The sequence below is a fragment of the Enhydra lutris genome, unplaced genomic scaffold (assembly GCF_002288905.1).
Source record: "Enhydra lutris kenyoni isolate GAN:26980312 unplaced genomic scaffold, ASM228890v2 scaffoldscaffold26, whole genome shotgun sequence".
NCBI classification, from domain to species: Eukaryota; Metazoa; Chordata; class Mammalia; order Carnivora; family Mustelidae; genus Enhydra; species Enhydra lutris.
In genome coordinates, this window is record NW_019154110.1 from 2,233,857 (window position 1) to 2,258,858 (window position 25,002).

Consider the following 25,002-nt stretch of genomic DNA (forward strand, 5'->3'; position numbering starts at 1 on the left):
GGCATGAAGTCAGCCAGGAAAGGAGGGAGGGGCCAAGCGATAAGCAAGGCGGGGATGCCACAGGTTTTGAGGACGGGAGGGACAGATCAGATCTGGGTTTCAGAAAAAATGCTTTTGCCGAGTGATTCAGTCAGGTTCCTGGTCGATCTGTCCTCCACATTCTCAGCAAAGGTTCTTTTTCCAGAACATTCCCAAATGCCTATGGAATTCCAGCTCCCGGTTAGGTAAGGGAGGCGAGGCAAAGGAAGGATGCCGGGTCATTCTGGGCTGCTAGCGTAGACAACAGGTCGTATGGTGGTGAAGTTAACAGGGTAGGGAGAAGGTCAGGCTTTGGACGTGCTACTGCCTGCAGTGCGAGTGCACTCCCTTGGAATAGCTGCCCTTGGTAGCTGGTACATGGGACCAGGGCTGGGGAGGAAGGCCAAACAACAGACAAAGAGGAAGGGCTAAAGCTGGGGAACTTGGCTGCAGATCGGGGAACTTTCCATGTTGATTTCACCACCCCTGGAAGGTGCTCTGGGAAGTCCAAAGCTTTGACCGCCTCATTCCCTGAGGGAGCTCTAGAACCTGGATGGTGCCCAAGGTGCTCCATAAATGTTTGCTTAGTCTGAAGGGGACTTGAACACTTGGATTCTTAGGGATGGAGCTGGTGGAGAGGGAAAGCACAGAAGGACAAGGCGCTGTCACAGGGGCCAGTACCCGGAGGAGGCGGAAGGGGACCTGGAGCACAACCGTGGGGCCCAAAGCTGGACGAGACTGCCAACCCTCCAATGACCTCAAGTTGCTTGGCCAAAGAACAAGATTGGGAAACGGGAGGGTTGGGGAGACTGGGGGTGGCTGGTCAGGGTCTGCGAGAAGCCAAGTCAGGAAGCCAGGGTCCGCCTGGTTCAAGACAGGAGACCCCACCAATCCCCCAGCCTGCGCCCACCACCTTGGCATGGGACATTCCAGCCCCTAGGGACTCCCATCTGTCCTCGGGGTCAGCACTGCCTTCTCTGAGTTCACAGGATTATCATTACTCTCAAAAGTTCAGTTTATGTGAAAATACCCTCTCCCTCCAGTGCCTGGGACACAGTGAACATTCTTGGAGCTAAAAAATACCCTGTTGGAACTGACTTTTTTTTTTTCCCTAAACTTGAAAAACACAGCAGACTAGACAAACACCCTAGGGCTTCAGAACATTCCAGGAGCAGCAGCACTAATGATCAAGGAGGGGCCCTGAGGATGATCCTGAACAGAGCACCAAGGAGAGCAGTGACCGGTCTAGGCAGGGTGGAGTCAGGCCCCAGCCTCAGGCCTCAGGCCCCCCAGCCCAGGTGTTTCATTTATGCTGCTGACATCCCCAGCGTGTGCCCAGGGAATGGACAGGAGGCCATGGATACCATGTGGGCACGGTGAGACTTGATGCTGTAGGCGGTAGGAAGCAGCACACCAATCACACCTGAGCAGAGAATGAGCTGGAAAGGGAATGAGTCTCCACTGCAGGCAGTTGGGAGCTGGGTGGGGAGGCTCTGCAGGGGCTCCTGGCGCTCAGGACCCTCTCCCCGGAGGGCCCAAGCCACACTCCTGGCTACACCTGGAAGCTCAGCAAGGCAAGTGTGGTTCCCAGACAGGAGGGGTCTCAGGAAGGCCTCCCGGCCTCAGCTTCTCCATCTGTCAAGACACGCCTCCCACAGAAGGTGGAATGACAAAGGTGAGGAAAGGGTTTGGAAGGGACCTTACAGAGTCCCCAAGCTGTCTCTGAGAAGGGCGTGGTTCTTTCTTGGTCTGGAAGCCAGGGCTAATGGGAGCTCTAGGAGGAGAGTGCATTCCCCGCTCTCCCCTCAGCAGAAGAGGCGCCTTATGCTCCTCACAATGGGGGAACAGAGAACCAGCTAAATCCACCTTGAGTTAAGGTCAGCGAACAGCAAACAGCCGGGAGGGAAATGTCGTGAAGGGAAAAACAGAGGCCACTGGAGAGCGATGAAGAATCGCAGGCCCTCCGAAGTGTGGCAGCTTGCCGGAGAGGTGAGGGCCACACCACTGCCTGGAAATGTCATTATCTGTTATTTACCACAACAGAGGACAAGAGGCTGCACGAAATTACCGTTCCTGGTAACAGCCACTAAACAGATTTGCCAACACTGTTTCCTGCTGTCTGTGTTCTCTCAAAGCTACCCTGACCAGACCCTAGGAAAAGAGCTGCTAAGCCTGGATGGGGCCTGAGGGGCTTGAGGGCGTGCTGGACAGGTGTCCTCAGGGACGAGGCCCAACCACAGTCCCTAACACCCTGCAGCCTGCAGAAGCCTTTGCCGGCTCAGTGAGGAGCTGGCCTCCCAGTGATTCTGGTTCACCACTCAAGAACCCCCAGCAGACACCCCCCACCAACACACGTCCAGCCACTCAGATACCTCAGGGGTGTGACAAATCAGGGTAAGTCCCCAGGCTCACTCTGTAATAGGTCTGCTTCAGGAAGGGGGGCAAGTGCTAGGGTTGGGCACTGCACCCTATGATGGTGGGCTCTAAGGGGAATGCACTTGGTCAATACCCTTGGTATCCCACCGGCAAGCTGGCACCAGACAGCACCTTCCTTTGCAGGGTCTCCTACATGTCTTTAGCTCTCTCTACTTCCCACAGGATATATGGGCAAAGGGTTGAAATGAGCAGTGAGAGTAGCTCTTCTTTAGCCTATTTCTCCATCTGGAAAATGGGTATAATCACTGCCCTTTGCCTACCTACCTCTGAGGGGGGCTGTGAGGGCCGTGTGGCATCAGAGAAACATCAGAGGCAAAGGAGCTCTCAGAAGCACATGTCAACCCCCACACTGGCCTCCTCCTGCTGAGAGGACAGGGATGCAACCACAGCCAGAGCCAAAGCACACTGGGAAACAAACTGATCACGGCTTTAAAACAAGAAACCCAGCTGCGTTCCGGAGGCTTGAGAAACGAGTTTTAGTTCTCAGCTGCTGCTCCGTGATCTGTGAGGCTGGTGCTGGTCCCTGGGGAGCAGGTCTGGGGCAGGAAGGCTGCAAAGGCTGACGCAGCCTGAGCTTCATAGGAGGAAAGTGCTAGAAGGGCCCGAGAGACCCTCTTACCTCATGGTTTCCTTCTGCTGGGGCGGGGGCAGGGGAGGGGGAGACCGAGGCCCTGGGATGCTGCCCCAGGGTCCCCTGGGGGGATCGGAACAGAGATGTGCCTATGGCAGGCTCTCCTGACTGCAGGTCCACTTGCTGCAGGTGTGGACAGAGCTGGCCGGTACTGGTGACACAGATGCAGATGGCTCGCACCTACAGACGTAGGCACCGCAGTCCCAGCCGCACCCCAGTCGATATGCCCATCCTCGCACTCCCTCCTGGGAAAAAACCTGACCCGCGGCCCCAGCTGGATTGCAGGCTTGGTGGAGGCAGAGGAGTGAGTGTGCTCACGCATGTGCACCAGAGAAGCCCAAGCTGCAGAGTGGGGCTGTGGCCCTGAGAGAGGTGGGACTGTGGGGAGAGAACACACCTAACAGGGAGAGGGGTTGGGCCCTGCGTCCCTCCCCAATCCCGACCCCCAGAGGGTGTTTGTGAGCAGCCTAGAAGAGAAGGGTCACAGGGAAGTGTGAAAAATTCTCTTACGTCGTACAGCTCCTACAGATGGAATTAGATTTCCATGTATGGACCTGAAGGGGGATATCTTTGATGTTATTGAGTGAAAAAGAAAAAAAGGTTAAAAAAAAAAAAGGAAACCAGAGTAAAGAGTATATTATGGTCCCATTTACAGTTATGTATGTATACACACCTATGCCCACTTGTACACATGTGGAGACAGAAGGGGGCAGAAGGACAAATGCCCAGGCTGTGAAGGATGGGGAGTGGGGAATTGAATTTTACATGCTCTGTACTGTTTGATTTCTAGAATTATTATGCAGTTACCATATGCCAGGCACTGTTTCTAAGAGCTTACCATATACCTCACTCCTTCCGCCCTTCCCACCCCTGTGTGAGGTAGGTGCTATCCCTAGTCTTCATTTTCAGGTCAGGAAACTGAGGCAGAGAGGGGAGAGGCAATTCACTCAAGGGAGGTGGTGCACACAGGCAGCACCTCTATGCAAAGGTGAAAAGTATTTTTTGAAATTCCAAGGGGGAAAATAAATTCTAGATGAAGAGAACCAATACAAATAAGGGGAGGCTATCTTACGAAATCCTTTAATACTCTGGGCCCCAGCAACACCCACAGCCCCCCACGACACATACCCCTCCTCACTTCTGAGGGCCTGGCACCCTGTGGGGATATTAACAGGTTGGGACAAGGGTTGGCACATTTTTGGCAAAAGGCCAGAAAGTAAGCATTTTAGGCTCTCTGTCACAATGACTCAAGGGTGCCACTGTCAAGTCAAAGCAGCTGTATATGAATTGGCAGAGCCTGTTCCCACAGAACTTGATGGACACTGAAACTTAAATTTTATGTAACTTCCATGTGTCACAAGATATATATCTTCGATTTTTTCAACCATTTGCAAATGTAAAAACCATTCCAGTTCAAAGGCTGTACAAAAATTGGTATTGACACCCCATGGAGTGCCCCCCAGACCTTGGGTCCCTGGTGCAGGAGAAGAACAGGGAGCAGGCAGCGTCCCCAGAATGCCACACTCAGAGCTGGAGGTGCAGGTGCTGGCAGAGTCAGGGCTCAAGGTGAAGCCCGAGTAGGGGCACTGTCAAGAGGCAGCACAAGAAGGTGGCCCCGCAAGGGACAATCAGGAGGCTGGGGCAGCGCCTACCCCAGAGCAGAGGAGAACCAGCCCTCCCTGGTGGCCCAGCTCTCTCCCACAGCCTCTGCCCCCCAGCAGCCTACTGGGCAGCTCCCCTGACATTTACATGGATCCATCCTTCTCAGGGTGATCCCTGTCACACCTGGGTGACCTGACTGTATGGAGCAGGTGCCCAGTGACCCATCCTGGCTCACTTGCTGTACAGAGAGGCCCTGGCACTTCAAAAGCAGGACACCCACATGGGGACAGTAAGTCACAGAAATGTCTCTGGATGAGTCATTTAGGCAGGGTCAAAGGGAGAAGACAGCTGCCCCCTACTCTCCCAACATGCTGCATGAGGTGGGAGTCTTCTACTCAACCCAGATCTTCACTTTCTCCCAGGTCACTTCAGTCTCGCCCCACCCCCGCAACATCCACCTCTGGGCTGCTCGTCTCCCTCCAGGGTCCCTCTTCAGATGCTGCGGCCTCGGCCTCGGATCTTGCATGCCCCACCCGGTCCCACCAGCCACTCCCCAGGCCTGCTCCTGCCCCGGCCCCGCATGCCAGTCCCTGAGCACAAGCATAGCACCTGGGCAAGGCCATCTGGCCCTGCCACTGACCCTCATGCGGCCAGGCGAGGGACACACACACACCTGTTTCCTCCCCTGCAAAGTGGGGACCATGGCGTCCTAGGGCGACGGCAGCTCAGTGGTCTCCAATCACTGGCGGCTTCTGTTATTTACAACTCCTTTCTGTCTTTTGAGTCTCCATCCTGGTGTTCCTCTCTGAATGCAGGCCCCTGTTATTACTACTTGGATAATTCAGCATCCAGCAGGCTCCCCAACCCACTATGCATTCCCTCCTCCAAATCTGTCTCTGGAAGGAACCTCCCCAAAGACCCACCTGTTTGTCCTTCCCTTTTTCACACCCTTCGATGGCTTTGCTGCCTATAGGATCCTCAGCAGCCCGCTGGATTCCTTCCCTCCCCCAGCCTGTCTCTCCCCCTCCACCTGTCCCCCACCGGCACTCCCCCACACCCTCAACTGCCAGCTATGGCCCATGGGCCACCAGTCTGAGCTCTCCCTCTCACCCTGCCTCTACACAACTGTGTCTCCTGAAACGCCCTCCCCTGGGACCTCAGAGCCCACCCTCCTGGGCGCAGACGGCTGAGAACCAGCTCTTCTCTGCAGCCCTCCAGCTCTCCTGGAGCCCTGTGCTCTGGATCCTGGATCACAACACACCTCTGTGCTACACATTCTCACACAGCCCCGCACTGTCGGTCACCACCGGTGAGCTCTGGGAGGCGGGGCTTGGCGGGAAGCTGAGCGAGGCGAGAGTCCCCAGAGGGCCTCAGGGAATGACCCAGTGGCCACAACTCCCCCGCCTTCTCTCTCTGGGAAGCTCCTGGCCTTGAGCTCAGAAGGCTGCGTGCTTCCCAGAGGCCATCCTTGCTCGTCAGCTCCTCTGCTGCTTTTGTCCTGATGACCCTGAGATCAAGGTCAGCGGCACAATGGAGTGAACAGAATGGGCTCCGAACTGCACAGAATGGCCAAGAAAGAAGCCAGCGTGGGGGCAGAAAAGCCACGCCACAGGCACCGGAACAGCAAGAGAGAAGTGTGCCCTCGTGGAGATATTCTGTTCCTCAGATGCTGGAGGGAGGCAAACGTTGCCTCCTGTGTGTGTGTGTGCGCGTGTGCGTGTGGTGTCTGGTCCATCCTCCTGCAACAGCAGCCAAGTCAATTCCTGCCAAGCAGCCTGGGCAACACATAAGCAGCCAGAGCAGGCCCGCAGGGCAGACGAATTAAGTGACTTTTCCTGGGAATTGAGGAAACCTGAGTAGCTGAATGAAAAAAATTCATCTTGGTAATGAGGCACAAACACACGTCTTCTACATCTGAATTAGGTTGAGAAGGAGAAAGGACAAGGCGAGGAGAGGACGTGGCTGCTGTTGGAGGAGGCTGCTGTTTTTGTGGTCCGAACAAAGCTGCTGGGGATGGGGGCGGGACAGGGGGCTGGACTGGGCGTGGGGGCAGGGCTCGGGCATGACCTTCAGCCATCCAGGAGGTGGACCCATGAGTACCTAGCCCCTCCCAGTCCTCCTGCACCTTTGGTGGCATTGTGAAAACAGTGTGGGTGCCATGGAGACCTGCAGGACAGCTCCTCAGGAAAGGAGACACAGAATCGCAGTGGCAATGCCACTTCTGGAGAGGATGGAAAGCAGAGCCTTGAAAAGAGATTTGCATATCCATATTCCTCACAGCACTACTCACACAGCGAGAATGTGGAAGCAATCCACATTCCCACCGACCGATGCACGCATCGACAAAGTGGGTTAGGTACACCCAGTGGAGTATTATTTGGCCTTAAAAAGGCGGGAATTTCTGACACAGACTCCCACATGCATGGACCCTGAAGACATCATGCTAAGTGAAAGAAGCCAGTCACAAAAAGACAAACGCTCCAGGGTTCTGTTTATACGAGGCACCTGGAGAAGCCAGACTCCCAGAGACAAGAAGTAGGCTGGCGGGTGACAGGAACTGGGGTGGGTGGGAATGGAGGTTAGTGTTTAATGGGTGCAGAGTTTCGGATTTGCAAGATGAGAAAGTTCTGGAGATGGATGTTGATGGTAGACAACAATGTGAATGGACTTAATGCCCCGGAACTGTACCCTTAAAAACGGTTAAAATCATAAATTTTATGGAATGTACATTTTACACAAATTAAAACAACATTTCTAAAAACTGCCTCCTGTTTTGGGGGACTCAAGCACATCAAAGGAGCAGGGTGGAGCAGCCCCCACCATGGAGGTCTGACAAGGGGCAGCCTACAGAGATCTGAAGGGTCATCTGTGGGGCCCTCTCCCTCCCCAGGCTCCCTGGCCTTCTTTCCTCTGCTTCTCATTTGTGCCTCTCTCTTCCCCCTCAGCATCTTGTCCGCTCACCCCTCCCTTCCCTGGGCCTGGGACGCTTTCTTCAGATCCAACGTCAATTTCTTGTCACCGTCTCAGCTCAATGTCATCTCACAGGGGCCCACACCATGCATCCAAAATAAAACAGCTCCTTACTACTCCTGCCCCACTGGCTGTCACTGTGCCTCCCCCTGTTCCCTATGGTTTTGTCTGCCGCTTTCTGGAATTAGCGTATTTAGTTATTCTTGACCATCTTGCCTTTCTAGGTCATCCACTCCACAGAGGTGAGGCAGGGCCCCAGTGTGTAGCCAGGATGCTCAGGACCGGCCTGCTTGGTTTCAAATCCTGGCTCCCCTAACTAACTTGCTGAGGTCCCCTGGGTGAGGCTTAACCGCTCAGTGCCTCAGTTTCCCCATCTGTAAAAGGGCAATGAGGACAGTGCTTACCCCACAGGGTTGTTAGCAGGACTGAGTACGTTCATGCGTGAAAAGCGCTTACAACACTGTTTGCACAGCCAGTGAGAGGAGTTATTAGCCCCACTTCCGAGGGCTGGGATGCCTCCTGCCTTGTTCATCGCTGGTACCGCCACGGCCTGGAACACAGTCAGTGCCCAATAAAGACTGCAGAATGAGCGGAGGACAAAATTCTGCAGACAGACAGCCCTTCGTGAAAGTCCATTTCATTTGCAAGGCCCAGGGAGCGGAGCTGGCCCTAAGAGGAAGTGAAAGTTCCCCAAGAGGGCTGCTCCATTCTGTTGCCCGCATCAGCCCTTGGCCCCTCAAGGTGGGCTCGATCCGGCCCCAGGTATTTAGCTTTCGCACTGGGAACACCCAGAGAACATGCAGGCTGCTTGGGAAGGTTTTGGAGAAAGGACTAGAAGAGCTGTTTCCCCCAGTGGTGGTGAGGGCAGCCTCCAGACAGGGCCATCTGGGTGTGGGGGGGTCCCCAAAGGCATTGTCCATGCTGACACAGACACCCACTCTGGGAGGGGGTCCCACATCGAGCTCCTTGCTCAGAGTGGGGCCTGCTTATCCCTCTGGCCCTCCCCCTGCTTGTGCTCCCTCTCTCCCTGACAAATAAATAAAAGCTTGAATAAATAAATAAATAAATAAATAAATCCGAGATCCATGTAGAATTGACTTTTGTGCCCAGTGTGAGGTAAGTCAAGATACATTTTTTTTTCCAGATGAATATCCAAACAGCTTTGCATTATTTATTCAAAAGACCATTGTCTGCCCATCAGTGGCTCCACTGCCCTAAATTGCACTTTTTATTTTCTCTCATTTTTGTCTCTGGTCTATGGGAATACTGATTTTCTGACAAGTAGTATTAAACTTGTAGGCAACAACCCTGCTAATAAATCCACCAACTAATTGTGACCATTTGTATTTAAATTCTGTCAGACGCTCTCGTTACATAATGACGTTATTCACAGAGGATGACAGCTTTAGCTCTGCTTCTCCAATCTGTACACCATACATTTCTTTCCTTGCCTGAATGCACCGGGCCGGGGCTAGTTCAATGTTAGATAGAAGCAGTGATAAACATACATAGAACTTGCCTTATTCCTGATTTTAAAGAAAAGTTCTCGATATTTAACCCGTGAATATGCTTCTTCTCCTGCATTCTTTAGAAAGATGAAACCCTGGGGTGCCTGGGTGGCTCAGTGGGTTAAAGCCTCTGCCTTCGGCTCAGGTCATGATCTCAGGGTCCTGGGATCGAGCCCCGCATCGGGCTCTCTGCTCAGCTGGGAGCCTGTTTCCCCACCTCTCTCTCTCTGCCTGCCTCTCTGCTTACTTGTGATTTCTGTCAAATAAATAAATAAAATCTTAAAAAAAAAAAAAAAAGGAAAGAAAGATGAAACCCTGCTTCTCCAAGGAAGGGAAATGCTGTGACTGCTTTGGCCTGAAGGAGAGGAGGCCCAGCATGGCTCAGCAAACACCCCCGGGGGACCCAGCTCCCCACCACCCGGCTGGGTAACCCAAGCAGGCCACGTGACCTCAACTGAACCCTTACTCTCCAGCTATGACTGGGGAATAGCCTCACCACCCCTGCTCTCCCTATAGCTTCGTCCTGAGGATCAAACAAGGAGTTTTGTGAAAGAGCGTTCTAAAGCCCAAGGGACACTGTAAGGTAAGAAAGACCACAGGTTTGGTGTCCACTGTCTGCAAGAGCAAGGATGGCCTGAGGGAGGCTGTGGGGACCCTGAGCTGGGTGTGTGTGGTGTGGGGGTGGGGAGGTGTGGGGAGGGCAAGGCGAGCAGAGGGCCCTAAACATGGGCCTGAGTCTGAGCCGGTGGTGGGGGCTAGTGCTGGGGCTGGGATCTTAGAGCAGAAGCTTTCTTTTTCCCCGGGTACTCAGCACACACTGTGGCGACCACTGTTTTCCGGGCAGGCCCCTCTGTCCACACCTTGGAACACATTTTGGCTGAGACCAGAACAATTGCGACTGCTTCCCTGTCACGGTGACAATGCCATCCCAGGCTCAGGCTGGCTCTCCGGCAGCTCCATCTGGCCTCCCCCCTGGTTGGTGCAGACAAGGCTCTCAATCAAACCGAAAGCTGGCTGACTCAGCTGCTAAGCAATCAGAAGCGCTAGGCCTCTCTAATTAGCAGCCAGCCCCTCTCCCTTCCCACCACATCCCTCCCATAATGAGGGCTGGTGGCCCGGGCGTGCAGGCCCAATTACGGAGGGGGTCACCGCACCAAGGCCTGCCCGGCATCACAGGCTCTGCTGGCACACTCATTAGCTTGTGGCTGCTGAATGTGCCAGGGATCTTGCTGGGGATAGCTCCATGTGGCCAGGAGCACCTGAGACTTAGATCTGGACACTTCCCAGATCTCCCAGCGTCCCTTCTGCAGCCTACCCCCACCCCCACACCAGGACTGCAACCCATGCGTGTGCATAGTAACAGCACTGGCAGGCAGGCAGGGGGCCCACGGCCCCCCATCACGCAGGACGGACCCAGTAACCTCTCACTCTGGCCTGGCGGCAGTCTAGGACCCGCTTTTCCTCCTGCGACCCTCCATCACCCACCTGCTTCGATACAGTGAAAAGATGGACTTTCTTAGAACATGGCCTCCATGCCGTGCTGCCTCATCTCCAGCCCCACTGTCTCATCCCCAAGGACAGGCAGTGCCTAACTCGCCACTCACTATCGCTTTATGTCCCCCTGCCAACCACTCACCAGACAGCAGAGAGGCTCATCACTTATAAAGACAAATCAGATCACATCACACCACGCTCACAACACTCCACTGGCATCCCATGAAACTTAGAATCAAATCTCAACTCCTGACCTTGACTTATGAAGCTCTCATGTGATGGGCATGTCCACCTCTGCCCCAGAGGCCTTCATCAGTTCCCTGAACATGCCCAGCTGCTTTCCCCCTCAGGAACTTCATGCCGGCTGCTCCCTCTGCCTGGAACACTTTTCCATCCAGATCTTCCCAGAGCCGGGTCCTGCTTGTGCTCAGGTCTAAGCTCAGAAAGGCCCTCCTAGTTGTACCCTACCACACTGCCCTGTTCTAACTCACTACAGAGCCCTTAGTCTACCGGATAGTATTTTGTTTGTTTGTTGTTCCCCTTCTCCCACTCCTGGAAAAAGGCTCCATGAGAGCAAGGGCTTTGTCTCTCTTGCTCATGGTATTGCCTGCACCTAGAACAGGGCCTGCATATAGTGGGCCCTCTACTATTTGCAGAATGACTGAATGAATGAATGAACGAACGAATGACACCATCTTCTCAAGGATGAAGAAGAAAACACACAAATGCCTACTTGCACCCTCTCCTCCCACTTCTACCCAGGAGCACTTCCCTTGGAAACCCCAAGGCCTCTTCACCTTGCTGCCCAAGCCAAGATCAGATTCTCGGTCTGCAGCAGGATATGAACAATTTCAAACTGGACCAGCCCAGGGCTGTCTGGGTTAAGCCCACGGCTCAATTGGTTAAGCTTCTGCCTTAGGCTCACATTGTGATCCTGGGGTCCTGGGATCAAGCCCCATATAGGGCTCCCTGCTCAGCAGGAGTTCCATCTTTGGAACTCTCTCTCTCTCCCTTTCCCTCTGTGTGTGCTCTCTCCCTCGCTAGCTCTTATTCTCTCTCAAATAAATAAATAAATAAATAAAACCTTAAAAAAGAGAAAAACTGGAACAGCCCAGTACTCCAGGGTACAATGGGGTGGGGAGTGTCCAGAGCATCTAGAAGAACATTTTTTACCACCCCTCCACAAGCAGCTGGGATCCTCCCCTGGGATTCCCACTGTTGTCTAGGAAATGGCTCTCCAAGGATCCTTTACCAGTCAAGACAGCATCCTGCCCCAATAGCAGAGGTCCCATACTTTTCCAGGCGAAGAGACAAGCCTCTGCCCCCTCGTCATGGTCCTGCAAACCTGAACATTAACAGCAGTTGTGGGTTGAGGGGCAGAAAGGGGAAATGGGATGCTGGGCCCCACTGTCCCAGGCAGAAGTCATAAAGTACAACCCAATCTGCCCAAGGGCTGGGAGCAAGACATTCTGAGTCCCTCTGCCCACTGCCTATGTTGGTATCTAGCCTGGGGCCATGGAAGGGTTAAGGAGAGGCGGGCACAGGAGTGCCCACCCCTATCCTGCCACCCAGGCCCCGGTCACATCTCCACTGTTCTTGAGACCCTTCACCAGAGACTCCACAGTCCTTAGCCCAGGTCACCACATGTCCCAGAACAGGCGGGGAAATGACCTTAACTGAAATCCTGACTTTTCCACTTATTAGTTCAGTGTATTGACCCTTTTGCATCTGGGTTCCCTCACCCAGTTTTTGAATGCCACTCAAAATGACCTTATCAAGGTTGCCAACAGCTTTCACGCAGCTAAGTCCATCTTTACTTCTTTGACTTCTCTATATCCTACAGTCCTCTTGGCTCTAGCCACTTCACTCCACCCCATCCCCAATCTTCTATTTCCTATTATTTCTTCCTAGAATGTATTGCTTCCTGAAACATTCTTATTTATTTGATCATTATTTGGTTTTTGTTCCCTCAACCAATATAATCTCGAGAGAAGTTTCTATCTCTGTCTTGACTAAAATAACTTGAGGCTTAAAACAAATGGAAGATAAGTTACAGTAAAACTAGAGTAAAAACAAAGGAAAGAGGGAGATATGGTATCTTGGGAACAGCTCTCTAACCTAGGAGGGTAGTAAAGGGAAGTCCCATGATGACAGCTATGCAGCAATAAGTTTACACTGGAGTAGGACTAAAGGTCCAAAAGAGGGAAAAATGTAGGCTCCATGCAATAGACAGTAAAATTGGGATACTAAATAATCCTAAGGATTGGAAGGCACATTATTCTTGGGTCAGTAAGAAAAGAAAGGCAATTAGAAACTCCAGGAAAAACAAAAAGTTATTTTAAGAAGTCTGGGACTCAATCTGAAACAATTTAATATGTGGCACCATTTAAGTAACCAGTGGAGTATAAGAAAAGGGAAAAATCCACTTGACTTTGCAGCAAAGATCATTCTCATTTGAGGGACCAGGGATTGAGAGCAGATCAACAGAATTAGAAGAATAATCCTAGCACACTGTTTCGCCCTGAGGAGAATTTTAGTTCTTTAATAACTAATAAAGTTTTCTGAGTACTTCTGTGCCAGACAAGGTTTTTAAGACCCAATGAATATAATATTTAATCCTCACAATTTTCTAAGGTACATTATCCCTATTTTACAGATGAGGAAGATGAGGCTCAAAATATTAAACCAGTTTTCTGAGATCATCCAGCTAGTGGAAAAGCTGAATTTATACCCAGGCCTGTGAGACCCAGAGGTCCACTCCCCGGAGTTGGTCCTAGAAGCCAGACCATTCAACCATAGGCTCTAACTCTTCTTGCCAAGAAGGACAGGATATCATGTGCACACACCTGCACACAAGGACACACACTGACACATACAACATACACTCCTAGAAGCCAGGGTGTAAAGTCACAGAGCAGGTCCAGATTGGGAAGCCAGAGCAGGGTCTTACCTTCCTGCAGTCTTTGCAGAACACTGATGAGCTGCCCAAGAAGCCTAGTACCTCCCCACAGAGCAGACACTGGGAAAGGCCATTCCCCATCACGTTCCGCCTCATGGTCTCCAGCCGCTCCACCAGCCGTCTGCAGCACAGGACAGAGTCAGATGGATGTGTTTCCTGTTCCCAACCTGACCACTGTCCCAGTATGGCTGCCATGGGGCCCCAGCACTATACCAGGGCCCATGTGCTGTACCCTCACTTGGGATACTGTTCCCTGCCCCACCCTTTTTCCAGGCTACCTTCTAATCATTCATTTGCTCACCAATTATTAATTGAGTACCTACAATGTGCCATGCCCTGGGGATATTGTAGCAAACAAGCCAGAGACAGACATGCTCTCATAGGACAATAAAGAGAAAGCCCATAAAAAGTCAACAAGCAAACTGACTTCAGACAGGGGGAGTGCTATGAAATCAAGTAAGTGTGTAGGGAGAAGACTGAGAGGGAGCATGTCTGGTGGAGATCAGTGAAGGCCTCTGTGAGAACATGTGAACTGAGAGCTAAAGGATGACAAGGCAAAACCAGGCGAAAAGCAGGGCAGGGTGGGGGGCACTCCAGATAGAGGGAAGAGCGTTGGGCGGGGGGGTGGCAAAGACAAAGGCTTTGGCATACGAGAACAGCCAGGAGCCCAGTGTGGCCATTCCCTTGTGAGCCTGAAGGATCCTGGGATAAAAGGAGGCTGGAGGGGTGAGAAGGGGGCAGGTTACATTGGTTTTATAGGACACAAAATAGGGTTTGGATTATTTTCTAAGATCAACATGAAGCCGCTGAAGAATTTTAAGTAGAGGTGGGATTTGATCTAAGGGACATTTGAATTTTTTTTTTAATTCTTTAAAATTCTTATTTATTTATTCATTTATGTAAGTAATTTCTACACCTGACGTGTGGCTCAAACTTAGTACCCCAAGATCAAGGGTCACAGGTTCTTCTAACTGAGTCAACCAGGTGCCCCCCCGAGTGGCAGTTTTCAAAGCTCACTCCTAGAAATCCAGGACTACAACAGGGGAGTGCAGGTGAGGAAGCCAACAGGAGATGCTGGGAGGCCCACTGAAGGGGCACTGAGGCAGCATTCATGGAAATGGAGTACAGGAGGTCAGAGAGAGAGAGAAGACGACCTGGGATGACGTAGAGGTTTTGGTTTGAGCAAGTGGCTGAATGAAGAAGCTGAAGGAAGAAAGAAAAGAGCTTCCCTTCGAACCTCTGACGCCGGGTGTCCAGGAGCCATCCCTGAAACGTACTAAGCCTAGGACAGGGGACTCTCCTCAGGGTCCCATGGCCCCTCAGCCCACCATGACCCCTTCTTTTCATGGCAACACTACAACCCTCACAAAACTAGTGGCCACTTCTGTTTTGTTGGCCACTATATCTCCAGTCCCCAGGGGACACACAGGGAAAGTTCTTGAATGAAGGAACACAGGACAGAGTGCAGGTATGTTATCTCAACCTCCCAGGGAGGAGGATGTTATTTCCCCCATTTTAAAGATAAGAAGACTGAGGCTGAGAGATGTAAAGTCACTTCCCACCAGCGTTACATAGTTCCTAAGAGGCAGAGCCCAGGGCCCAACACCTAGGCCCCCTCTCCCTATACTCTCCCCTGAGGTGATCAGGGGAGAATATACCGCCTGGATGGCTCAGTTGGTTAAGGCCTCTGCCTTTGGCTCGGGTCATGATTCCAAGGTCCTGGGATTGAGCCCTGCATTGGGCTCTCTGCTCAGCAAGAAGCCTGCTTCTCCCTCTTCCTGCTACTCCCCCTGCTTGTGTTCTTTCTCTTTCTCTCACTCACTGACAAAATAAATAAATAGATTCTTTAAAAAAAAAACAAACCTGCATTTCTACAATGTCTGACTTTTTAAATGATCACATATTTTAACAAAAAAGATGAATAGAACAAGGAGATCAGAATCAAATTAAATCCTGCTCAATGCCATGCACTGCATTTGTTTTCCTACTTGTGTTTTTCCGTGTCTTTCCAATTTTCTAGGAGGTATGAACTGCTTTCTTAATTCAACAAACAAAAAGAGACACCACCAAACTGTCTGAAGGCTGGATAGAGGTCAGCTCTGGATGCTGGAGGCCAGGAGAAGAGCTTAGAACAAGCTGGAGAGCATCTTCTCTTGGAGTCCTTGTTGGGGCAGGACGATCCAGGTTCCAATTCCCCTCAAATCCCTCCTCTGGCTGGACCAGAGCAGACCCTCACATGTATGGAGCTGAAGAGCTCCAAATGCATTTCACCATGCTCATTCATCCCCGCACCGCCTAGGGCCCATGCAGGAGCCACAATCCACTTCTTACAGAGGAGAATATTGAGATTTTGTGGGGCTGGGTGATGCGTCTACACCCCAGGGGTGTTCGGGCAAAGCAGACTCCCTCCCAGTGCTGCATGCCAGCGCTAGGACCCAGGGCGCCACTCTCAGCCCACAGATCTGACACTAAATGACTTTGCTTCCTTCTCAAGCATTCTGTTCCTGCCCCAGCTCAGAAGCAGTCCTTACCCGATTCTCTGCTGCTCCATGACGTCCAGCCGCTCTGCCCTCTGGATGACCTGCAAGATGGCCTCCACCTCAGCAGGGCTGAGGCACTGGCTCTTCCTCTGCTTCTCTGTCTGGTAGGTGTGCACAGACCAGCCCGTCTGCAGCCTGGAGAGAGCACATGGCCGGCCCTGATGCCACTGCAGGGCAAACTCAGGCAGCCCCTCCATATCACAAAGCCCTCCCACCGCCAAGAACTGTCTGGGGATAGCCCAAGTGCTATATGTGCAGAAGAGGGGTTCGGGGAACAGGGCAGATGCTTCAGATACTGGCTCTGACGCCTGCCAGCCACCGGGCCCCACAAAGATGGCAGGGCTACCTTAGCATCGTGGGTATGACCCACTGGACAGACGGAGAAGGCCACTGCCACAGCACAGGGGCTGCGAGGGAAGAGTGCAGAAGATCAGCAAGACTGAGATCTGGGGGCACCTGGGTGGCTCAGACAGTGAAGCCTCTGCCTTCGGCTCAGGTCATGATCCCAGGGTCCTGGAATGGAGTACTGTATCAATCTCCCTGCTCAATGGGGAGCCTGCTTCTCCCTCTCCCTGGGCTCCTCTCCCCCCTTGTCCTCTCTCTCTCAAATAAATAAATAAAATCTTAAAAAAAAAAAAAAAGACTGAGCTCTGTGGCATCTAAGTGAATGGAGCTCACTGTGGCATGGGAAAGAATGGTAATTAGATCAAAAATGAACCCTGAATGTAAAAGGAGGTGCACATAGCAGTTTGGAAACGAGAGGGTTTGAGGGCAGAAGGGCGGCGCTGCCGCACAGAAAGAGAACCAACGAGGGCAGGCAGGTGACAGACAGGAGTGCAGAGTGGAAGGACGCATGCCCTTTCTGTCTTTCTCGAGGGAATGGAGTGGCAGCCACAGACCAAGCCCCAAATCTCTGCCCAGGATCCCAGCCTGTCCGAGACATTCTGTGCCAGGTGCTAGGAACACGGAGGTGGGCAAGAGAGCAAAGTGACCACCCCGAAGAATGACAACAGGCTTGGGGACACAAGACAACCCATCAATGACACCAATATTTACTTAATGCAAAACGAGAAGAGCTATTCGTTTGTGGCCTATTCACTGGGCGTCCTCTGCAAGGCCAGACTGGGTAGGTGCTGGGGACAGGCTGCTGGCGGGGTACATGCAGGTGGACATTAGGAGGCTGTATAAATCAGGGAACTAACCCAATCAGAGGTAAGGTTCTAGAAGGGCTTCCCTAAAGAAATGACAGCAAGCAAGAGTTTCTGATGCAGGACACAGGGCAGGAGGGTGAGGATGTGGACGCCTTCTTGATGGTTCCCTGACACGGATGGACACTGGTGGTCTTACTTCACTGCCCCATCCGGGCTACTGCAGCTAACGGTTCTTGTAACTATCCATGCGGTGCACATCAGGAGAGCTAAAGAACATGTCCTTCCTCTGCAAGTCCAGCAGGCCCGTTAAGGGGAAGGGTTCAGACCGATGTCCACCAGATGGTCTTAACTTTAGCTCAGTCCCTTCCCAACCATAGAATGTGGGCAGCTGCTCATCCCGGATTTCCTGATCCGTCCCTTTAAGGGATGCCATGCAGAGTAAATGGGTCAGGGTATACAAAGTACTCTGCACATAGCAAATGCCCAACTGCTTCATCCAGGATGGTTCCTGATGATGACTAGCATTCTCATGGGCAGAACCATCAGGAATGGCTAGACCAAAGATGCAGTGCTCCTACAGGATTTTGCAGGATGAAAGGTGCTTCCCCCAGAGAAAGAAGGTAATGGTGTTCAGGCAGGAAAGCCACACGTGCAAAGGTGCAAAGACATAAAGTAAGGTGCTGTACCAAGGGTCTCCAGACTTCTAGACTGCCTATGTCTCCAAGTGAAAAAGAAGTACTGCCCAGAGCAACACTTTTGGAAGAGGTCCTCACAGGGCCGGGGGAAGCGAACAGTGGGAAAGGGGCAGGGCCGGTAGACAGAGGAAGGGAGGCCAGTCCTTAGAGTGAGCAGGGGCACGGGCCCACCTTTCTTCTGTGTATCGAGCAGACTCAAGGGGTTTAGGCCTTGAAAAGAAACACTTGCCCACCCCAAGCTGCAGGTTCTCTCCACCTGAGCATTTCTGGGTTTCAGGTAATTAGGGATTGGCCAGGACACCCTCCGGGTGTAAGTCCCTGGGCCAGCGAAGGAGAACTGGAGAACAGGGTCCCCAGGCTCAGGCCTCCTACCCCACAGGGAAAAGGCAGGTCCGGGAACACAGAAATGGGAGGGCACAGCACCAGCACCATCATCCGCCCTGCAGGGTGCCACTCCTACCCGGTTAGCTCTGGGCCTGGCGCCAACCTCGGGCATGGCATACCTCCTCACGCCAGACCCTCCTGTCATCCTATAAGGCTGGCCTCCCCTTCTCTCAGCAGAGTAAGGAGGCTGAGAGCGATTAGATGGAGTCCAGGGCCCATGGCTGCTGAAAGCCCAGCCAGGCTTCCCTGGGTCATCTTCTTGGCCTCCTTTTCTGCCTCCATCTGGTCACCGACCAAACCCTGACAACCTGCCCCGTCAGACAAACTCCTCCCCTGGCCCACTGCCCCTATCTGGTCAGGTTGCAACTCCCACGATGGCCCTGGTTAACACGGAGCCTCTTGTTCCCCTGAATGCCCCCACCCAACGCCACAAAGGTGGACTGCTCGTGGCTGCCAAATGCATCTGTGATTGTAAGCCCCAAGGAAGAGTCTTCAGTGGCCCCTGGCACCCATCAGTAGGGTCCCCTGGTACGGAACCTTCACCCCTCCGCTGCCCTGGCCTCACACAGTGTGCTTTGGGCTGCATGCTGTCTTCTCCAGGCCTTTGCCCACGCTGTGCCATCCACCTGCAGTGCCTGCCCCCCTCCCTAAATCCCCTTTCCACTGCATCACTCCTATTCCTTTTTAAGACTTCTTTTAGTCTTGGGCACCTGGGTGGCTCAGTGGGTTAAGCCGCTGCCTTCGGCTCAGGTCATGATCTCAGGGTCCTGGGATCGAGTCCCGCATCGGGCTCTCTGCTCGGCGGGGAGCCTGCTTCCCCCTTCCTCTCTCTCTGCCTGCCTCTCTGCCTACTTGTGATCTCTCTCTGTCAAATAAATTTAAAACACTTAAAAAAAAAAAAAAAAGACTTCTTTTAGTCTTAAGACTTCTTTTAGGGACCGCCTGGGTGCTCAGTCGGTTGAGTGTCCAACTTTTGGTCTCAGCACAGGTCATGATCCCAGGGTCCTGGGATCAAGCAGCACATCAAGCTCCGGGCTCAGCATGGATCTGCTTGAGATTCTCTCTTTCCCTCTTCCTCCTTCCAACATCCTGCTCATGCCCTCACCCTCTAAAATAAATAAATAAATGAAATCTCAAAAAAAAAAAAAAAAAAAAAGGACTTGCTTCATATTCTGGGTGAAGATCCCCTCCAAGATGGATTGAGTCCATTCTCAGAATTCCCAGACAACCCAGGCATAGCTCCATCATGGAGCTTAAACATTATTTTAAGGCCAAGTAGGACCCTCTGTCCGCCCCTCTTGAATGTGAGTCTGGAGGACCAGCCCTACACCATCTGGCCCCTGCCCACTTCCCCAACTTCCTTTCACCCCATTCATCACCTCCTTCTGCATTCAAGCCACACCGGCCTCCTGCCAGGCCCTGTATATGTCCTGTTCCTTCTACCCCAAGGCCTTTGCACATGCTGTTCCTTCTGCCTAGAAGCTCCTTCCCCCTATTTCCATCTAACACTTACTGCTACTCCAGGACTTAACATAAACCACATTCTCAGGGAAGCCTCTCCAAATTCCCAGATTAAATTAGTACCTGCCTTCACCCCACTGCCTGTTTCTGCTGTCTAAGTAGCCGCGCAGGGGTAATTCCATGTATATTGCTTCCCTCTCCCCACCAGGGTCTTAAGACAAAGGACCACATCAGTCTTGTTCACAGCTGTGCAGTCAGTGCCTGGCCCCTAATAGGGGTTTAGAGAGCATCCTATAGTGCTGGAGGACAGACCTGAGCCGAAGCCAGGGAAGGCAAATTCCCCAGGCCTCCCAGAGGAACCTTCACGGGACAGAACCTGGACGCAAGATCTGTAGTATTCTCCTTTACAGAGCCTGGCATTACAAGGAGCCTGGCATTACAAGGCAGCACACCCTGGGGAGGAGATAAAAGCATCTGCTCTACTAAAAAATGCTACAACAGCTTCTGGCTGCTGCTGAGGGCAAGACAAGGTCAGGGAGAACTGAAGGAAATGCCAGGGGGTCATGAGGGGTCACACCAGGCCCCGGCAGCAGCTCTCCCCAGCTCCTTGTATCCTGCCAAGGAGGACACATCGTCACGCCCAGCATCGGGGCAGAGAGGGAGAGCGACTGGTTTCCTCCCTGGTCTCCCCTGCAGGGGCTGCACAGGAGACTGAAAGGAGCCGAGCCATCCTGGAGAGAGGGACAAATTAACCGATGCACAGAGATGCCTGCCAATCACGGAGGACTCCACTCTTGGGCATTTTGGATTAATTTTTCTAGCCCTCTTTGATGTTTCAGCTCTGTCCCCCTGCAGGCCTGTAACATCTAATTGCAAATTTCTTGAACTTGGTCCCCTATGGGAAATGCTGGCTCCTATAATTGGCATGGTTTGACAGATGAAGAGGTGTTCTTGGGGCTTATCAGACACCAGGGGCCTCCAAATCCCTGATGGAGAGGGAAGCCTGGAAGGCAGGAGAGGTATCTGGGAGGCCCTGGTCTCTGGCCACAGTGGGGAGGTGGGTGGAGATGGCCTGACCTAACTGGGTCTGAGGGGTCACCAGGCTGAGGGATAACAGGAAAACTGGGAGCCGGAGGGGACAAACCGGAACCGGAGAGACCCTGACAGGGTACTGGAGGAGACTGGGGACACTTCGAGGCTGGCTGTGTGTTTCAGCCTGGCAAGGTTTATTGCCCAGCCTTTGCTCTGCCCTCTCAGTGTGAGGCCCTCAGGTGAAGGGGCATCCAGGTATCAAAGGCTCCCCGCCTCCAGGGGCTCAGAGACTGAAGGCTCAGTGACAGGGGGATTTACACTCTCACCAGAGAAGGCAGAGGAAGTGGTTTGATCCCCTGCAGCCTGCTGTAGGCCTGGGAGTCAGGGGGCCTGGGCGTGTGTCCCAAGGTCTGCCATTGGGCAAGGAGCCCGGCCTCCCTTTCCTCCTTGGAGAAATGAGGGTAAATTCCAGTTAAAGGAGTGAATGTTCAGTGCCAACCTTGGGGCCAGGAGTGTGGCGGGCATTAGACATGCACTTGTCCCCAAACTTCTCTTTCTGGGTCCCTGATATTGAATCTTGCCCCCAAAAGGAGGGAAGCAGGGAGAAGGAGGGAAGGGAAGGGCTGGCAGGGCCTTGGAGGTACTCACTTGGCTCGCAGGGCGAGCTGCCGATCATTGGGGCAAACCCACTGGTCATTCCCACTGCCGAAGATGGTGTCGGCCATGGCTCGGAGTGCCCAGGGCGGGGCAGGGAGTCACATCTGAAGGGAGAAGGGGGAACAACCAAGAGCACGCCATCAGCTGGGGTGCAGGTGGCAGCCAGGGACCGTCAGGCACCAAGCACTGGCACTTCCGGCATGTCCCCGTACCTGGCCACCCGCAGATGACTGGCCATCAGAATCCTCTGGCTTCTGTTCCCTCAAAACTCATCGTTCAAAAGGATCATAATTTGGGGAGGGGGAACTAGGTAGCTCATGCAGCTAAGTGACCAGATTGGACAGGACTGGCAGGACATCAGGAGTTAGAAGCAGAAAGGGAAGGAAGAGGAAAAAGGGGAGGGCAATTGACTCCTACCACTCCCAAGTACAGCCCCTACCCATGAAGCACAGTGCCAAGCAGGAGGGGCTGGGGCTGCGGGGCACACAGCTAGATGGCCCGGGGAAGCCGTATGCCACTTCCAAGCCTGGGGGACCCACCATGGCCACCCCAGGCCCACGGGTGCAGCTAAAGTTGGCCACCTTCACGGCTTCTGCTCCCCAACATGTTCTGCTGACCATCACAATGCTCCCCAGGACAGGAAGGAGGGTGGGGAGCCAAAGCTACAGCCAGGACTACAAGGAAGATGGCACCACTGGGAATCCAGCGGGGAGGCCACTCTGCTTCAGAACTTCCTGGTGCTTTAATGTGCATGGTCTAGTCCAGCTGCCTTTCTCCTTGCCCCCGAGGCTATGACCAGCTCTTTGATGATCTAGCTTAAGGGTACTGAGCATGTATGCTGAATGGACTGTGTGTGTATGCGTGTGTGCGTGTGTGTGTGTGTATGGGCGGAGAGAATGGCGGCTGTAACTCAACCCCAGAGCAAAGATGACGGGCTGCACTGAGTTATCCACACTGCCCTTGTCCAATCCCATCTAGTCCAACAGATCTCAAACAGAGGAATCCTTCCTACTCTTAAAAACTACTGAGGCTGGTGGGGAGCCTGGGTGGCTCAGTCGGTTAAGCGTGTGCCTTCAAGGGCTCAGGTCATGATCTCGGGGTCCTGGGATCCAGCCCCAGGTCAGGCTCCCTGCTCAGTGGGGACCCTGCTTCTCCCTCTCCCTCTGCCTGCCCCTCCCCCTGCTTGTGCTCTCTGTCAAATAAACAAGTAAAATATTAAAAAAAAAAGCTTGTATGTTCATAGCAGCATTATTCACAACAGCCCAAAAATGGAACTAATTCAAATGTCCGCCTACTGATAAATGGAGATCATATGGAGTTACCCATACACAACAGAATATTATTTGGCCATTAAAAGTGAAGTACTGCTATAAGCTATAAGATGGCTAAGTCTAAGAAGGTGGCACAAAAGGGGAGCCTGGGTGGCTCAGTCGCTTACATGTCCGGCTCTTAATTTCAACCCAGGTCTTGATCTCAGGGTCATGAGTTCAAGCTCTGCATTGGGCCCCACACTGGGCATAGAGCCTACTTAAAAAAAAAAAAAAAAAAAAGCCAGTCACAAAAGACCACATGTTGTATTATTCCATTTATAAGAAATGTCCAGAACAGGCAAATCCACAGAGGCAGAAAGCAGACTAATGGTTGTCAGGGGCTGGAGTGCGGGCGGAAAGAAGAAGGAATGAGTTTCTGCTAATGGGTTCAGGGTTTCTTTTTGGGGTCATGAAAATATTCTGCCATTAGGTCGTGGTGATGGTTGCACAACTTTGAGAATAAACTAAAACCAATGAATTGAATCCTTCTAGAATGTGAATTTTATGGTATATGAACTACATCTCATTAAATGGTCATAAAAAGTTTTTGAGAACACCAAATTATGTGGGCTGTATCTATTGATACCACATTAGAAATTAATACTGAGAAAAAAAATTAATTTAGATTCATCGAAAAACAATAAACCCATTAGGCATTCACATGTTTCAATTTAGAGAGCTGCATTTTCAGAACAAAAACGAGTGAAAATAATGGCTTTGTTTTGCATTTTTAAAGATCTGTGTAATGTTTGGTTTAACAAAAGTTAGCTGGATGATATCTGATTTTTTGTTCAATCTTTTGTGATTCTGTGGTTTTGTTCCACATGACAGACATCTAGACTCTCACAAACACGTACTACAGTTGGGAAAAGGAGGAGTATTTTAACAGTCTTTCCAAATATTCGTGGATATTTTTTCCTCATGTACCAGGTTCAACAGATGGTAGCTTCTTAAAGATTTAGCGCTAATGTGGCATCTGAAACCATATTCATGAACTCTTCCTTTTCTGTACATTTGTGAGAGAATGGGATGGAGCATTTCGTTATTATTATGAAAACAGTTCTGACCTTGTGAATTTCCTGAAAGGTGGTGGAGACAGCCTCTCCAGATCCAGGGATCATGGTTTGAGAACTGCTGCTCCAGAGTAATGTCACCGATTCCTATGATGACCAGCAGGGGGCAGTGAGTAGGCTGTAGCTAACTGACCCACACAGAGACCAAGCCCATGACCCTGACTGCAGTGGTCTCTGTCCCATTCGGCACATCCAAGCACCTGCTCTCTCTCCACTGTGGGCCACCTTGGGAGAGAGCCCAATGCACATCCAGACCCTAAAAGACCCACCTGCAGAGACCCCATGGCCAGGCCCAGCACTAGGATGCCACCATCACTAAAGGCCTTCTCAAATGGAAAGTCTTGACCTTCTCCCAAATGAGGCTAACGTATGATCCAGGAAAACACAGACCAGGACAAAAATGACACACTTATCAAACACCTGTAAACCAGCATCCCACTTCCAGCCTCCAGTGCTCTGCGGTTTGTTTTGTTGCTTTTCAGAACTTGTTATCTTGGGAACAGCACAATCACACTGCCCCGTGGCTGTGAAAAGCATTACTCTGTTCCAAGTGAACGTGCAGACCACACTACAGCTCATTAGCCCTGTTTATTATTGTTTAAAAGAATACTCTAGAAGCTTCAAGAAATGAAAGTGATGGGGGTCTCTCTGACCAGGAGAGAAGGTGCCTGGGTAAAGTGGGCGTCCCGCTGGTCATTTGTGATCACGGCCCAGGTGCCACCGCTCCTGCAGGGGGCGCCAGGTCCCAGGCTACGAGGGTCCTGAGCCTTCCTGACGGTGCAGGGGCAGCTGGACATAGTGAGGAGGGGGTCACCCCTCTGCTCTACCAGTCACCCCCACAGAAGCAGCGGCACACCAGTGGTGACCCCAGAGGGTTGGAGCAAGCCAGGGAACCTCAGGGTGGGAACTCCATCTTCTGCAGGAACTTCTAAACCTAGAGTGTATGGAGTTCAGGGGGGAGGGGGGTGTTGAGGAGAAAAAAGGGTCCTATGCTCTCAGGCTTAAACCTTCACCTCCTTCATGGTGAGGACAGGTGGGGACATCCAGGAGACGACAGCACAGGTGGAAAGGAGATGCAGCA

General features: G+C 52.3%; 1 protein-coding gene across 1 annotated transcript in view; it reads right to left on the reverse strand.

Annotated features, from left to right (window-relative positions):
* LOC111151511 (rabphilin 3A like (without C2 domains)) overlaps window positions 1-21,606 on the reverse strand; it is an 87,559-nt gene extending 65,953 nt beyond the window's left edge. The window contains exons 1-3 of the mRNA XM_022509542.1: window positions 21,530-21,606; window positions 16,150-16,293; window positions 13,610-13,739 (exon numbers count right to left, since the gene is read on the reverse strand). Of these exons, the coding sequence (XP_022365250.1) occupies window positions 13,610-13,739; window positions 16,150-16,293; window positions 21,530-21,606 (351 nt within the window). The remainder of the gene's footprint in view (window positions 1-13,609; window positions 13,740-16,149; window positions 16,294-21,529) is intronic.
* Window positions 21,607-25,002: the final 3,396 nt, after the last annotated feature.